Here is a 17,793-nt window from a genome sequence, read left to right as displayed (position 1 = left end):
AGGGTGTCCCTAGAACTGCCTCCGCATGTGGCCTCAGCCTGTCGAGCATAATTCTAAGTAGAGCTGCCAATTCAAGCAAAAAGAATAGCCTTGGCTCCTCCATCAAAGAAAATGAGGGCTTCCTGATCTTTCATTTTGCCCGAAGTGCGGCAAAGTTTTGTACTTTCGTTCATCTGATTCCATTCGGGCCCCACGCAATGTGATACCAATTCTGCTTTCATCTGCCTTTTCTGCCACGTTTCTCTGTTGCTCTAGAACTCTCTGGCCTGTCTTCAGTTTGTTCTTGCTGTGCCTTTTTGGGGCACTTTGCGGAGATGTGTCCAAATTTCCCGCAACCAAAACACTTCTCCTCTTTGAGATAGATAGCCCTTTCTCTAAGAGTCTGTCGGGGAAGTGTACCTTTTTTTTTCTTTGTCCTGGGAACTCTTTCTCTTTCTACTTTCATTGTGAGAGGTTTCTTGGTTCTCTGAGTCAAGATCTCATCAATGGGGTAAGTCAAATGTCCCGAATGTATCGCAAAACCCCGTTTTGCATGACCCATCAATAATTCTTGAATAGAATTCGACTTTTATTCCAGGTAGTAGTCTCGGCTCTCAGTAGAGAGCCCGCAACAATACCGCTTAATCTGTTCCTTAAAAGAGACCTTCATAAATGAAGAGGTTGGTAGAAAAGAGTTCCAAAATCTCTCGCAATAAGCGTCCAAAGAATCTCCCTTGGTCATCCAAAGATGATTCCAAAGATGATTCCAAGCAGTTCGTATATCTCGTTCGTACTCCCGAGTCAGCCAAGAAGAAATAGAAAGCCTTTTGAATTTCAACCATTTAACCGGAGCTTCCTTGTTCAGTAGAAGGGTGGACCACCATGTTCGGGCATTTCCCTTGAAGAAAGAGGTAGCCCTCCGAATCTTGGAGTGCTCTGAGTAATGCCCTCCAGAGAAAGCCATGTCAAACTACTGAATGAAGGCAAAAAAGCCCTCGGAGCATCTCGTAATCCACAAAAAGTGTCAAACTTAATTGACTATCCACCTTCTTTAAATTCTCTAACTTCTTGCTTTTATCTTCGAGGAAGTCATATTGGTTGGCTTTATAGAAATGCTTCTTCTTTGCGTATAACATGAGATCTTGGCTTTTTGTCGTGCTTTTTTGGCTTTGTTGTTTGCGTCCAAAATCTGGTTGATCTGTGTCTGAACCACCTCTTCTAATTCTTGCTCTGTAAACATCCTCGGAGAAGGAGGTTTCTTGGGTGTTGATGGGTGCCTTCTGCCACTAGGTGAGCACTTCTTCGAAGGATTGTTGAGTCACAAATTTTGCAAATTTTGGATCCTTCGCAATGTTGATCATCATCTTTGTTGCGTCCTCAACCAATTGTCAACATTCCATCTCTTCAATCTCAGCCTGAGTAGGCCGAGGTGGGCCGCACTCTTCATGAGAATCTTCTTCGTGATCTCCCGCATTCCCAGATGCAGAAGAAGTCGATCGTTCTCTGTTGGAATCCATAAGTGTCGCAAGAAAAGGATCGGATTTCCCGCTAAAAAAATCGTGTCACAAGACGAGCACCACGTGCCAATAGAAAAGAACAGACTGAACAGACTTTTAGCACTTCAATAACAATTGAAGTGAGAGAGACACGACACACGACACAAAGTGGTGGAATTCCACCCCATAAAGTATTGGCCCCAAACCTTGGCACCCCTTTCGGTATTTCTTTATATTGCATCAACACAATATAAGCCGGTACTCCAGACTCTGCACCTTCTCCAAGAAGCATGCCCGAGAATGAGCCCATGGCCTCATATTTAAAGGCCCTAGGCCCCAAAAGCAGTTTACAATGAAAAGTCTTCAAATTCAAAAGCATCTGGTCCAAAAGCAATGCCCAAAAGCTGCCAACGTAAATCACAGAAATCGGTACAACTGCCACGTCAGCAACCAATGCAAAACGCGAAAATCCGTACAGTTTGCCACGTCAGCAATCCAGTGTGAAATCTGGGTTTTCCGTACAATTGCCACGTCATCAGCTGCTACGCAATTCCTTTTTATGTGTGGGTCCTTCTTTATTTTAATTCCTTTGTCTTTTGGGGCCCCATCGGACGGGGTCCCCATAAGTTGGTAGGACTTCGTCTTCTGTTACTTGTTCTTCTTAGGGTTTAGGCCCCTCGGCCGGCATCTACAAGTTGGCTCCATTCTTCAGGGCTCTGACATGTCAGTAGTTTGTTACATCTCCCCTTCTTGAAAGAGAGTAATCGTCCGCGATTACAGAAACAACTCAAGTTAGCTCAAAAAAAATTCCAAGGGTCATTCAGAGGGACAATCAGTTTGCTCTTTTTGTTAAGGAGTTAGCTTCTCCTTTCGGCTCTTTTGATCAAGGAGTTGAATTCTCCTTTCGTCCAGATCGGAACTCTTGATATTCCGGCGTAGTAAAATTAGTCATCACACCCAGACCGCACTGATCTTCCACTGGTGTCTTGATGCACTAAAATTATATACCCAGGCAATCTCATCCAATAAGGAATATTTAGTGGTTGGCACATCACAATGCAGCACAAATGCTCACATATGCATGTTACAAGACATAGAAGCATAAAGTCGCCAATGAACACTCTTCTCGCATAACCTAACAAGGTCCGGGCCGGGAGATATTCAACGACTCCCTCATCACTCCTCCCGCATAACCTAAAAAGGTTCGGGCCAACAGATATAATAAAGGCCTTTTACAACCAAACGCCCCCCAGACCGCAACCTGCGTCGTTTGGAGGTGCTTAGAGTAACCACTCCTCAGACTTCTTAATACTCCTCCCGCATAACCATCCAGGTCCGAGCCGGGAGTCACAACAACAATTATTTTACAAGCATACAACCAAACGCTCCCCAGGCATCGGCTTGCGTTGTTCGGAGGTTTTCTAGCATACAACAGAACGCTCCCCAGGCATCGCCTCCGTCGTTCCGAGGTTTTTAAACATACAACGAAACGCTCTCCAAGCATCGTCTTGCATCGTTCCGAGGTTCAAACAATACCAAAACACTATTTCTCACTTCTCCACCCGGGAGTAAAATCACCAATCAATGAAACCAATATTAAAACCAGAGTCAAACATTTCAAATTGGCACCAAAACAGGTTCAAAACAGATACCATCCATTTCAAACAAACTCCAACAGGATCACCAAACAAGTTCTCAAACAGATTTGAAACTTAAAAAGCAATCTCGACATTAGTCGAGCTCGAAAAGTCGATTGACTTTCCATCCTGAAACCTGTACCAAAAATTAGGGTTAGGTTCATTCCATAAGGTCGTAGCCAAGCACAGCATGGTCCATCAGCTCTTGGACAGACTGTGTTTTCTTTGGCGGCGATGATAGTCCCAAGATAGCAATCGCACTGGACCTCCAAGGTCATCTGCTCGTGAAGAGACATCTACTGAGAGATGTCGAGAAATTTCAAGTTATAATCTGCTAGGGTTTCCATGGCAAGCATTTCAAGATACCCCACTCTGCCAGAAGTTGCACTCCGAAAGAAGATGTCAGAAACCATATAACTTTGAGCAAAAAAATTCTTGAAAGCTTGCCAAGCCCTTGAAGTGTGCGGCTTGGTAGCTGTAGGCATCAACATCTGCATGGCACTGCTTTTGAGAAAAACAGTGAATATTGGATCCTTCTCTTGCAAGTGATTTGTATGGCTTATGCCCTGTAAGACATGAGCGGTGAAGACGGGAGCGCGCCCGATGCACGATGTATGAAGGGTTGGAGTGGCTAATAAGTCCGGGGTCGGGACCGACGAAAATACTTCAAATAACAATTTCCAATAGTCTCTGGTTTGCTTTGTCTGCTCTTTGGTAGGACCGGTATGCTTTCAGAAACGCACTCGCCTGATGCTCTGATACCACTGTCACAAGACCGGCACCACGTGCCAATAGAAACGAACAGACTGAACAGACTTTTAGCACTTCAATAAGAACTGAACTGAGAGAGAGAGAGAGAGAGAGAGAGACGACACGGAACACAGAGTGACGGAATTCCATCCCAAAGAGTATTGGCCCCAAACCTTGCCGCCTCTTTCGGTGTTTCTTTATATTGCATCAACACAATACAAGCCGGTACTCCAGACTCTGCACCTTCTCCAGGAAGCATGCCCAAGAATGAGCGCCCATGGCCTCATATTTAAAGGCCCTAGGTCCCAAAAGCAGTTTATAGTGAAAAGCCTTCAAATTCAAAAGCATCTAGTCCAAAAGCAATGCCCAAACGCTGCCAACATTAAATCACGGAAATCCGTACAATTGCCACATCAACAACGCAAAATACGCAAATCCGTACAGTTTGCCACGTCCGCAATCCAGCGTGAAATCCGAGTTTTCCGTACAATTGCCACGTCATCAACTACTATGCAATTCCTTTTTATGTGTGGGTCCTGCTATATTTTAATTCCTTTATATCTTTTAGGGCCCCATCGGACGGGGTCCCCATAAGTTGGTAGGACTTCTTCTTCTGTTACTTGTTCTTCTTAGGGTTTAGGCCCCTCGGCCGGCATCTGCAAGTTGGCTCCATTCTTCAGGGCTTTGACACGTCAGCAGTTTGTGACAAATCGGCCACGCTCTAATACCACTGTAACAAACTTGGACACCCCAAGTCAAGATTCTTACGCGACACAGCGGAGATTTACTTCAAAACACTTCACACTTCACAATTAGGTCGACATGGCCCGGCGTAGTTCCATGCCTAGAGATATTGGCCCCAAAGACTGGCGCCCCTTTCGGTATTTCTTTTTGTATTAATCTGTGTTCAAAGTACAAGAGAGTGGGTAGGTGCTCACTCTCAAACTCTGCGTCCGGATGCCCTGAGAAGTGAGGCCATGTCCACTTATTTATTGTTACAAAGGATGCCCAGAAGCAAAGCCCCAAAAGCTGTCAACTTCAAAAGCTTTTAAAAATAAAGCAATTGGCCCAAAAGCTGCCCCAAAAACAGCCAGCGCAAATTCAAGGATCGTACAACTGTGCCAACGTAAATAGCGTAAATCCGTACAACTGTCTGTACGCCTGCCACGTCAGCATGTCAACGGATTTTGCGTCGTAAAATGAGGAGGTCTGTATTGTGGCCACGTCAGCCTGCCACGTGTCAATGTGTGTGTCCCGAGGTCTGTTGCCACTCTGTGAGTGTCCAAGACCATGCTACGTCACCCATTTATGACAACCCCACCATCTGCTGGTGGACAAAGACTTCATTGGACCTTGGTATGACAAGTACATTACCTTGGAGGGGAATTCTCTTGACCTTGATCTATAGACTAGAGTGGAGCTTCACTACTTTGGACTTCCTCGGAGAGTTGATCTGTGAGATGCGAGGGTTCAATCGTGTTTGTTTGCTTGATCAGCCAATTGCTCTCCTCCTCTCCTGATCATTTGGATTCTTACCTTCAGAGTTGCCTACACTCTATTAAAGTTATGGCATCTCAAGTGAATTGCCTAATGTGATCCCAATATTTATTTTGGCTTAAGGTATTTGTTTTGTCAAAGTCTGGGTAGGGCAATTTGCTAAGGTAACTATATAAGTACACCTTGCCCCCATTGTATAAATATCGGTTTCATTGCCAAGGTTGGTTGGTTCGGCAGTATCTCTCTCGAGTCTCGTGTACTCTCCCCGCTTGTGTACGCTTCCGCATCGTCAACTTTGACACACTCACCCTTGGTAACCTTATAGCATTCACATCCCTAGAGCTGGCCAGATGTGATCTCCGGAAGAAGCACATGCAGAATGGTGACAAAAAACAAGAGACAAAAGAGATGTGCTAGAGAAGTCGACGAGAAGGTCCTTAGGTCACTTGTATAGTGACCCAAGTATGGAAATCAAGGCCCGTCTCAAAATAAGGGCACCCAAAAATAACACAAAATGATCTAAAGATGCATATGCATTGCTAAATAGAAAACAATAGCCAAAATTCCTATCACTTGCATAATGGGTGCTTAAATACATTGACCAGCGATACAAGCATGCAATGCACCCTATGTGGCACTGTAAAATGACAAAAAGCTTTTCAATACTTCAGTTTTGATTGTGTTGTAGTCTGTCTTGTTGTCTTCACCCCTTCTACATTGCAAAATCTGGGTGGACACCCATTGCATAGGAGTGTATGCAGTTCGAGCAATGTATGGTACCAGGACAGCCTCCTATACTACAACCTTGCCCTCAGACTTTCAACTTTCTTCACAAAGGGGAAGGAGGGCTAGACATTTTGTCCAAGAAATTCGTGAAATAAAAGAGAAAAGCTGCATAGAAATTGGAAATAGCGAGACCAATGTTCTCACAACAAAGTTTTAAAACTGTAAAAACAAACAGAGACTTTCCGAACAAAGGTTATATTGCCTAATGAATATAAAATCTGGGCAAAGAGAAGAAAGCTCAAAAGATAGGTAGAGAAGGGAAGAAGGAGAGGAGAAAAGTAAAGAAACAACATTGACAAGATGATGTGGACTGGCCAAATCTGTGTACAGTTAAAGCTAGTCCACAAACAAACTTGAATTTTAAAGAAAGGCATTTATTTGTATCCAAATCCAGAGTCTCCAACTGCCTATGGCTTGTAGGCACACGAATATGAAGCTGTACCTGTAGATGGACAGACGCTATTTTTCAAAAAACCGTTTTACAAGATGCGTACCATTTGAATGAAGAGCAGCGGAATCCAAGGCTTGGTAAGATGGAGCAGATTGGCAGTTGTCAAGATGTTCTTCGGCATTATCCGTACATGCATTTGACGGAGATGCAAGGAGTTGATCTATGCGTTTCTGGCAGAGATCATACAACGAATAAAGGCGCTCCATTGCCACAGCAGGTTCGTTCAAGTAATAAGGGAGCTCTGCATGAAGCCATCGAAGCACAAAGGGCACCATGGAGCCTGTTCTGTGAGGGTATAACTCGGGATAATGATCATACCGGTACTGTGGGCTGTCTAGATCTGCTAGAGCATCCATCTCCAGGGATGCATCGCCAAAGCTTCTGAGTTTCATGTGCGAGAGGACAAGGTATGCATGGTAGACGAGCTGCTCGTGAGGAAGATGAGGTAGGGAAAGCTTTCGGGCCTGGGAAACGGCGTCGATCAGCGCTCTCCATGAGCCCTGTCGGGCAAGCTGCTGTAGGTTCGACAGGTTATAGCACAGAGAATCAAGCAATGAAGATTGTGCTTCCGTCGCCATTGCAGTGAGTAATTTTTTGTCAAAGGGCTTTTATTGCAACAAAAGAAAACAAGTATCGAAAGCACGAGGCCTGCAAGGTTAAGAGGAAAATTTGCACAATTTTCTCCACTTTCAATCCCTTTGTAAGAAATCATCAATGAATACATCAAAGGTTATTGCTCAATGCTCTCTCTCTCTCTCTCTCTCTCTCTCTCTCTCTCTCTCTCTCTCTCTCTCTATGTGTGTGTGTGTGTGTGTGTGTGTTTAGTATCAAATCATAAGTTCAAGCCTCCTTGGGTAAATCTTTAAGGTCTCTTGGGATAGTTCCTACAATGTTTTGCAGGAAAAAGACCCAGGCCCAAAGGACAGGTTTCCACAAAGGTCGTGTCTGCATGCAAAAAAGCGTGGTGCACAGCCTACTCATAACAGTAGGATATTCCACAGCCTTCACTAGAAAATTAAGCACCATTTCCTCAACGAATTGAGCAGCAAATCTCCCACCATGCCCACCAAATACCTTAGCAAAAATTTATGTCAGACATCTAAAACACATCCTGCAGTGAGTAACCTATATTTGATGAAAAGGGAAAAAACTTGTGTTTCTACAGGCAACAAATACATGAAGAAACACAGGAGTAAAATTTAGCATAGAGAGATACAATTCTGCAAGCTCTTGTATCCTAGACAATAATCTTACAGGGGATATTCCACTGTGGGCTTGTGAGCACTCACTTAATTGACCTCTCCATTAATAATCTCTCAGCCATCACTTCCTTAGAATTTCAATCCCTTTCAACTTTGTCTTAGCTTATGGTGGTAGACAACAAGCTTTTGGTGATATTTGTACTCTTTTGGGCTAGTACAACTTGAACTTCACGGTTCTCTACCTCTAGCAATGACCTCTCGGGACATGAGGTGTTCTCAGCTCTCCGTTTGAGCTTCCATGCAATTGTGAAGCCGGAGAATTTGGCATGCCTCAAGCCATATTAAAAGCAGAAAGTAATCTTCTTAAAATTTGCACAAACCAATAGCAACATGACCTTCATATTCAGAAAAAGGAATACTAGATGTGCCTTCATAGAAAAACCAACTGAAAAACTGGGCGAAGACTCGTAAATGAGTGTGTGGTCAGAATCTATAGAGCATCACCTCCAAGAGAATGTGGTCTGAGACCTGTGTCCACATAGGGGTTAATGAAAATGTCGACAACGCTATAGAAATGCACCAATTGGGCATACCATAATAACCATAGCACCACCACATTGGTGGAGGACAGAGCTTTGAAGCAAGTGGCCCAAGGTCCATGGGCTGCAATGAAGAAAAAGAGGGAGGGTTGCTCTGTTGGAGCACGAAGCCATAGAAGAGGGGGTAGCCCTTGTCATTCACTAGGTAGCCATTTTCCCAACTGATGTAGCTTGACACAATGTCAAAGTGAATGATCTCACTATGCCATGACACCACCATAGCCTTGCCCTCCTCTGTCACCTTCATGGGTGGGAGAGCTATGTTGTTCAATGTGCACTACATTGAAGGGCTTGTTGGTATTCGACTTAGGCATGATGTAGAAGAGGCCATGTCTGTGAGGAGGACAGATGTGGAGATGGAGGCCCACACCTTGCTCGACGTAGCGAACCTTAGCGGTGATGCTATTTGTGATGATGGCATAAATGGTGTGGCCACTAATGGATGCAAGGTGGCGACGAAGAGTGAGGGCATGGCGCTCTTGGTCTCCATCAAAGGAGGTGGAAGGCCACTCGATAAAGAGGGAGATGTGCAAGAGGGAACTTTGCATGGAAGCAGGCTCTTTGGCCTTCCAATTCAATTCTACTACCTTCCTCTTAATGTTATCATTACCCCATGTTAAATATAACCTCGTCATGAAATAATACATTCTTTCAATCCAGCAATAGAAATTTCTAGTTCTGCATGATCTTGGAAATACTTTTAGCCAAAAAAAAATAGAACTCGACTCTAAAGCCTTGCCCCTTGGGTAGGCCAAAAAGAAGAGAACAAGTATGTGTGCTCAATTTTGATTTATTCCCAATTGAAGCGAATAAGCGAAGATGCGCCGATGAGAGGGAAAAGGAGGCAAAAAGAAAGGTCATTCTGGATCTTTCTGTCTAGAAAGTTGTTGATGTAGATGAAGGTGGGGTGATGGGTGTCAAAGCTTGCCGACCTGCAGAAAGGCGGTCAGGCAGTTTGATCTCTCTCTCTCTCTCTCTCTCTCTCTCTCTCTCTCTCTCTCTCTCTCTCTCTCTCTCTCTCTCTCTCTCTCTCTCTCTCTCTCTCTCTCTCTCTCTCTCTCTCTCTCTCTCTCTCTCGTTGGTAGAGTCTTGTAGGCGGTTCCGGTATCTCTCGTGAAGTCTTGTAGGTGTCTACAATGCCTCTCTCATTCTTGCACTGCTCCATGCAGATGCAGTGTTGCCTGCAGAGCATTCGAGGGGAGGAGGAAGGGCACATGGAGTTGGACAACAGGGCAATGATCTGCAAGGGAAGCGTGCGGACGTGGAAGGGGGCGGCAATAGGTCACTTTCTCTCTCTCTCTCTCTCTCTCTCTCTCTCTCTCTCTCTCTCTCTCTCTCTCTCTCTCTCTCTCTCTCTCTCTCTCTCTCTCTCTCTCTCTCTCTCTCTCTCTCTCTCTCTCTCCGCTGGCGCAAAGCCTCAAGCCGGCATGGCTGCAACCTACTATGAGTCGAAGAAGCACGGCGAGAGAATAGAGGGCGGTGGAGGCTGCATTATGTTGGTGAGGGTGATGGAGTCCTCAACCGACCAAAGGAGTCTGTCGCTCACAGAGCACGGCAGTTTGCAGGGAAGGTGAGTTGTTGTTTGTGAGGCCACCGTGGAACGAGAGAGAGTTGTGGTTTGCATGAGGGCAAAGCTGCAAACTTGTTGCAAACATGAAGGAGGTGGTCGAGGGAAGCCAACAGAATATGGCAGACTCATGGGGGATTTTTTTTTTCTTTTGCGGGGGGGGCGGGGGGAGGGGATCGGGATAAGGGAATCTTGGGAAGGAATCTTAGAAAGTGTTGGATTTTTTATAAAGTCAAGCCAGTATGTAGTATAATATAAGTGATGAATCACGAGGCCTACCAACCAATGAGATGCACCTAATAATAAGTATGCTTAAAATATAGAGTGAAGGTTTATAAATGACCTTTATGGCATGCTTTCCTTCATACATGTTTACCCAATGAGGTAGCTTTGCTAGTGTTGGCCATTGTGCAACCCACGTGATACGATGGTTACATTATCTAAGCCACTTTTCCAAGCCATAACAACGCTAGAATATGAGGTAAAACATGTTGTGCTTTGTTATTTGTACTTTGCAGTAGTCTCTCCAAAAAGAGATATTTTATCAATATTCTTGATATTATGATTAGAAATGGTACAATTAGACGTAAAATATAGAGTGAAGGTTTAAAAATGACCTATATGGCATGCTTTCTTTCATACATGTTTACCCAATGAGGTAGCTTTGCTAGTGTTGGCCATTGTGCAACCCACATGATACAATGGTTACATTATCTAGGCCACTTGTCCAAGCCATAACAACGCTAGAATATGAGGTAAAACATGTTGTGCTTTGTTATTTGTACTTTGCATTAGTCTCTCCAAAAAGAGACATTTTATCAATATTCTTGATATTATGATTAGAAATGGTACAATTAGAGGTAAAATGTGTAATGCTTTGCTATTTGTAGTTTGCAATAGCCTCTCTAAATTGCAGATGTTTTATTAAGATTCTTGATATTATGATTAGAAATGGTAGAATTAGAGGTAAAACATGTAGTGCTTTGACATGCAATAGTCTCTCCAAATAGCAAATATTTTATCAATATTCTTGATATATTATGATTAGAAATGGTCAAGATAAGTGCAGTCTTTCATGATATGCTTGAAGCATAATAATTGAAAGGCTCACCTCTTCGTCCCTTTGCAACAAAAGGTGGCAAAGAGAGAGAAAATATAGTTCATAGCATAGAGACAACAATTCCCCGAAATACATAATGCATGAATCCCCAAAATAACAGAATATTTAATGTAGATGAATAGTCAAACATACCAAAAAAAAAAGCAATATTAGAATTTGGCAACAATTTGTAAGATGATAATCATTGATGCATGATTCAATAATGGCAACATGAAGTTTCCAAACCAAACAACTAACATTCAAATCAAAAATTTTAAAGTGCTTCCAGACCATTGAAACTTGAGGCTATTGCAAATGGCTACACATGCCAGTTGGAGGTCCCCAATAGCAACTCACCCACCATAGTTGTAGATGGTGAGCAGCCCATCTCGCTTACATGCTCAATTGCACATTGATTAGCCAGGTTTTAGCAAAATGTAACAAAGAGAATTTGGGCACAAAATATACATTGCAAAATTGTGCAGCGAGGAGAGAGAGAGAGCATTAAATTCTACAAAATCTTTGTAGCTCCAATGTGGAGCATTAACATAAGCAAACATTGATCATAAAAGCAAAGTTCATAACTGAGATTTTTTAAGTTAGATATTTTACCACTTGCTTCCTTATTAAGGTAGTCGCCAAAACATTTTCAAACATTGTAATTCCTCTCTTCTTTAAGTGGTTAAACATACAAGACAACAAATTAAGTCAACAATCATGCTAGAAGAATGGTGTGTGTGTGTGTGTGTGTGTGAGTGAGTGAGAGAGAGAGAGAGAGAGAGAGAGAGAGAGAGAGAGAGAGAGAGAGAGAGAGAGAGAGAGAGAGAGAGAGTTGAATTGAGCTTGTATTAAATTTGATTATGCATCATACAATTGATACAAGAGGGTTGGGAAATAAGGTCATTGCTACTTGGAAAGAAGGGGAATTTTGGGTAGGAGAGGGTAGGAGATTGCAATACTCAAGTGGACGACCATTTCATACGCCCAGCTTACCTCCCTCCAACCCTCCCTCCACTACATTGTTGTCTACAAGAAGAACCCCTCAACCTTACAAATCAAGAAGGCTAAAAATAGAAAACATTCTCTCTCTCTCTCTCTCTCTCTCTCTCTCTCTCTCTCTCTCTCTCTCTCTCTCTCTCTCTCTCTCTCTCTCTCCCCACAAATTGCAACAAATTTCAATCAACCATGGCCTATGTAGATCTAGTGGAGAAGAGGGCTAGGAAAGAGGTCACAATGTGAGGTAACAGGTAGAAGGGAGGAGGCCGCAAAAGAGGACTACAACAACTAGGAAAATGGAGATGCTTCTTGATGAAAAAAGAGGGCGAGGTCAGTGGAGACTGCTAAGGGGTGAGAAAGGTGAATGACAACCATAGTTCTCTCTATGCCCCAATCACTCACAAAGACAAAATGAGGACCGGTTTTTAGCGCATTTAGAAACAACACCAGGATACTTCAAGAAAGAAGAAGGAGAAGAATTTTATATAAATACACATCGAGCTACCTATGCCATCTTCACCCTGCACATTCCTTCTTTATGGGCCAGCCCTCCCATTGCTACATGTGCTTATGAAGTAACCCCAAAGGCACACAATATGGCTTTATGGCCCAACCCTCCCATTGCGACCTGTGCTCATGAAGTAGCCCCAAAGACACACAATATGGCTTTATGGCCCAACCCTCCCATATTGTGTGCTCATGATGTAGCCCCAAAGGCACACAATATTGCTTTGGAGATACCCTCTTGTCCATCTTTGTGTTTTTTTTTTTGTGGGCCAATGTGGTGAAGTCCGTCCTCTTGTGTGCCTCCTTTTTCCACTTGCTGCCAAGATCCATCCATCCCTACACCTTTTTTGACCAATGTTGTAGATTGTTGATGTTTCTCCAGCCCTTACCTCTCCATCGATCTCTTTATGACACATGCTACTCCAAGCATATGTGAATGCTTGCCAGAGATAATGATTCCAATAACATGGGAAAAGTCAGCATGGCCATGAAGCTAGGAAGAGCAGCTTCTACTATTATCACTATTACTACTTTTGGACATTTTATCAATTTTTCTTATGTTTTATTCTCAAAAACCAAAAGAAGCAATGTAAATAGAACTCTCCTTTACCTACTATTCTTAGAGTTTAAGCAAAAAGAAACCACTTCTATTTTTGGGTGCATGCATAAAGAGAGAAAGGGAATCCCAAAATTGCGTCTTTGCATGCATTGCACTTTTTCAGTAGGAATCAACTTCTTGACTCTTCATGAAGAAAACGAGTGCTCTGAGATTATCCTAGTCAGCAGGCCCCTTTTGAATCCAACAGAGCCATCATAATCTCCATCAAAGCATAGTTGTCAAAGATACATTTTTTCCCTCTTTTATGCTAATTTTCTCTCTTGATCATGGCATACACTCTGTTGATTGCGTATCTCTTGATCTCTTATCTTTCATATATTTATCTTATTGTAATTCATGCTTCATGAGATGAATAAAGAGGCAGAAGGCAAATGTTCAAACCATATTGATTGAGGGGGATGGTTGGTACCCAGTGCGGTCCCTTGTGTTTTGATTCTTGTTTATGTTGTTCGCTTTGTGTGTTGTGATTATTCGATCAATCATCTTGTTAAATTTACTTTTTAATGAATCAAAGTTGTGTTGAAAGTGTTGGGACGATTTCAAGAAGCCAACATCCACTTTTCAAGAAGAACACCTTCATGAAGGTAGAACTGAAGAACACCTTTGTTGTTGCCTTCTACCAATAACTACAAGATCTCAATCCACCCATGGCTTGCAATATTTGGGTTGCATAGCCACTACCTTCCTTGTTTGCGTACTCATCTAGGGTGACTGACAAGGCTCTCTCTCTCTCTCTCTCTCTCTCTCTCTCTCTCTCTCTCTCTCTCTCTCTCTCTCTCTCTCTCTCTCTCTCTCTCTCTCTCTCTCTCTCTCTCTCACACACACACACACACACACACACACACACACACACACACACACACACAGAGTTGGTGCATCATCATTGTTCTCGGTTAGCAGGTATGGAAACATAACTGAAGCCAACTAGATGATGCAACTAGGGTGAGCATCTGCAACAGTAGCACGGTCCCACCCGAGGCCAAAGTAGTGGGATGCAACTTGGCAAGAGAAGAAGCCATCAAGAAATTGCCAGCTGTAGCTTGAGACCTCCACATCCTTTTTTTGTGAGCCATTGTCACCTACTTACAACACTACCCTCAACATAGCCCCTAATCAAACTGCATCTTCCTAGCTTGTCGAGCCTACAAAGTGGAAGTAGTGGTGTTGAGTGAGGACTGCATGCAGAACCTGTGGATCATGTTAGAGTTGCACCTCCCACCCCCACACACCCCTCCCCCACCCTCCCCCCCATCTACCCTCTTTTCTATAGGCTGAAACCCTCCAATCTAACCACTCCTGTAAATATGGAGCATTGGAGAGAATGTTAGGCCAAAAATGCCCAATATTGGCAAAACAACATGAAAATAATGCAGGAGGACATTTCCTTATGCAATGGCTTGTGTGGCCTCTAGGTCAGCCTAGATCTAGAATCATGGCTAGCTAATTGCAAGGCCCCACCTAAGAAACTACCACCCAACTCCCTCCCTATTAGCGTCCTCCATTTCCCTCTAAGCACTGCCCTAACTTCCAACCCTTGCCATTAGCCCTAGTTTGCCAGGTCATCCACTTGCGCAACAGCCTCTACATATGTCGGTCCACACACTACTCATGCCCTACTTAGACACATGTGGCGAACTCACCTGCAACAACATAGTGAGTGGTTCTAAAGAAGGTTAAGTGGCCCAATATAGTGTAGGAGGGAGCGAGCTATGGTGCACGAGCTCCCTTCACAAAAAGAGAGAGACAATAGGAACTAGCTGTGGGCACTCAACAACTTGGCCCTTGGAGGCTGGGAGTGAAAAAGGTGTGGGTCAATGCCTTTGCACTAGAGCTTACATTTAGTGAAAGCTTGCTAGCAAGGACTCGGGAGGTAGAATGGAGAGTGTCGTGTTTGTACCAAGCTTGGCAATGAGAAAATAAAAAATACTATTCTCTTTTTTCCTCATAAGTGTCCACTATCTCATTGAGCCAATCAAAAATTTTCAAAGTCTATTTTCTAAAATCTTACTTTTCACCAACATAAAAGAGAAGTCACTTCTAAGGGCTCTTCCCTTTGACTAGGCCAAAAATTTATATCATAGGAGGGACCTCAAAGATTTGTCCCAAGAGCCTAATCTCGAAAAAAAATTAACAAGGTGAGGAGTCACGAAGGCTTGCTAAAGTTAAAGTTAAAGGGGGATGATAGCTATGGGGAGTAGAATAAAATGAGTGCTTACACTCACATGCTTTTTTTATTGTGTTAATGTAAAGTTGTATTGTCCATTATACACACATAATCACAAATGCCTTATATGTTACTAAGAGTCCCACTTAAACAACAATGTGAATTGCATGTTATGCCAAGGGTAGGACTAGACGGGCACGGCCCAGGCAATGGGCCGGACACACATTCAGTAAAGGGGTCTATATATGGAAGAGGACCAGGGGCCTATATATAGGATGGTTGGGAGGTTATTCGCATGTCTGTCTACCCACTGTCCTCACAGCCACGAGGGTGATGGTCACACAAATGCTCAATGATGCTAAAGCTAGATCCACTACCCATTTACGTCTTGTTGAGTCAATGTATCTCACTATTGTTTATACAGATACTTTTAAAACCTTACAAAATAATTTATACAAAACATATAAGAGCAAGGGAGCAAGTAATAAGGTATATTTGATGGAAAATATACTTAAGCTTTGTATGAAAGAAGGTGGTATTGTTTTCAGACACTTGAATGAATTCAATGTTATCTTTAGTCAACTAATGTCACACAACTAACTTTCAATGAAGAGTTTTAATCTAACTTCTTGTATACTCTCTACCTTCCTCATGGGATACTTTCATTTGCAAGGCATATGGTCATATGCCAAAGAATCTTAGAAACAAGCTAGACCCAAAGTCACATGAATGCATCTTTGTTGAAGATATGGGCTATCGTCTTTGGCACTCAGGATCTCAAAAAATATTCAAGTTCACATGTGATATTCAATGAGTCAAAGATGCATTAAAATCCTATCAAAGAGGTTGACTACATAAGAGTCACATTTGAGGAAGTTGCCTTAGATTTGGTATGTCATAACAACTAATATCTAATTTTCCTAAATGATTTTCTCATGCTAAACTGATCATTTAATATGGGAAAGTACCAGGGGAGAAAAAGCTAGAATATTGGTTAAGCTGGCAGACCGGCCACATTAGGGATCCAAAGGGGGGCCATCTGCAAAAGAGCAATATGCAACAATGGGCTTAAAAGACCCTAAGGTTCAGCCCATTAAGACTTTCAAAATGCTAAGGTTCCAAAATTCAAAGGTTGTGTCCAAAGGTTAAAACTAGGGAAACTAGATGCTTTGTGTGTGTCCCAAAAAGTCTTCACAAGTCCTACATAGGAGGGGGCGAGCCCTGGAAGTAGGGGATGAGAGAGAAACATACACACACACATTCACAAGCTTCCTTTACACAAGGGGAAAGAGGGACACATGTCAGCTCCCTAGCCCACATGCCCACAAGGTCTACTCAAATCCTATTGGATGGCCATGGAGGTGGACCAATGAGAATTAGGCTAGAGTAATCTAGTTTAATTAATTTAAAAACACTTAGGAAAAGAACCAATAAGAATTAAGCTCTCTCGAGGACTATTGGACAATCTCCCAAGGGGTCCAATGAGCATTCAATAGCCCAATGGCTTGCCTGATTCCTATTGGCCAGGAGGCAAAGGGGTCCAATGAGAGTTTAGTTGCATTTATTAATTACCTAAAGCTCTCACAAAATGGGAAAGGGGGACACATGTCAGAAGGCTATCACTTATGCTTCTTAATACTCATTGGCTAAGCCTGGAAAGGGCCAATGGGGTTGTAGCATGAGAAAATAGCAAGAGGGGTCGACCAAGAGAGAGAGGGGGACTGATTTTCTCAAGGCATTATCCACACACACACACACACAAACTCATGTGTGAAGCAAGAAGACTCTCTCTCTCCTTCTCAAGCTTTAATGGAAAGCTTATCACCTACTCCAAGCTTGTGAGAAGGGAGGCCTACACCAACAACTCTTGGCTTTGTGATGCAAATCCAACCAAGAGCCAAGCTTCAATGCATGCTCATCTCCTCTACCATGCTAATTACTAAGCTAAGCTATGCTAATATGAGTGATTATGTGAGGAGATGTACATCTTTCTCGTAAGACTACTCCTTCTTCCTCTCAATCTACTCTCATAGCCCGCTAGCTCTCACCATCTTCGAAGGTGTGTGAGGTCTTGGGTCTGAGACCGTGAGGGAATTGATGTTGTGTTTAATAAGTGTTTTGCTTAGTGCTTGAAGTTTCCATCTTCATTGCACTAGCTAGTATCGAAGGAACACAAAGAATTGTATTATAAAATGTCTCTCTTGTTGATGGGAGAAACCATAATACAAAGCCTTTTGGAGGGGGGACCAACTCCATGTAAATCTAGTCCTCAACTATTGTCAATAGCTTAATTTCTCTCTCTTTTGAAGTATTGTTCATGCTATCTAACTAGGTGTTATACTTTTTGTTGCTCTCTCCACCCAAGCACTCTTGTTATTCTCATTAGGAATCTATTCTAATGAAATGCTCACTATGTTCATGCTATATTCCGCTACACACAAGTT

General features: G+C 43.0%; 1 protein-coding gene across 1 annotated transcript in view; it reads right to left on the bottom strand.

Annotated features, from left to right (window-relative positions):
• The window catches only part of LOC147453712 (Tetratricopeptide repeat (TPR)-like superfamily protein), a 46,208-nt gene extending 38,992 nt beyond the window's left edge, over window positions 1-7,216 (bottom strand). Inside the window, exon 1 of the mRNA XM_086515815.1 lies at window positions 6,640-7,216. Coding sequence (XP_086371941.1) covers window positions 6,640-7,174 — 535 coding nt within the window. The 5' untranslated portion in view covers window positions 7,175-7,216. The remainder of the gene's footprint in view (window positions 1-6,639) is intronic.
• Window positions 7,217-17,793: the final 10,577 nt, after the last annotated feature.

The sequence above is a fragment of the Adiantum capillus-veneris genome, chromosome 7, assembly GCF_014529385.1.
Source record: "Adiantum capillus-veneris isolate H3 chromosome 7, ASM1452938v2, whole genome shotgun sequence".
NCBI classification, from domain to species: domain Eukaryota; kingdom Viridiplantae; phylum Streptophyta; class Polypodiopsida; order Polypodiales; family Pteridaceae; genus Adiantum; species Adiantum capillus-veneris.
The sequence above is the reverse complement of the archived record's forward strand: the minus strand, read 5'-3'. Positions and strand labels throughout refer to the sequence as shown.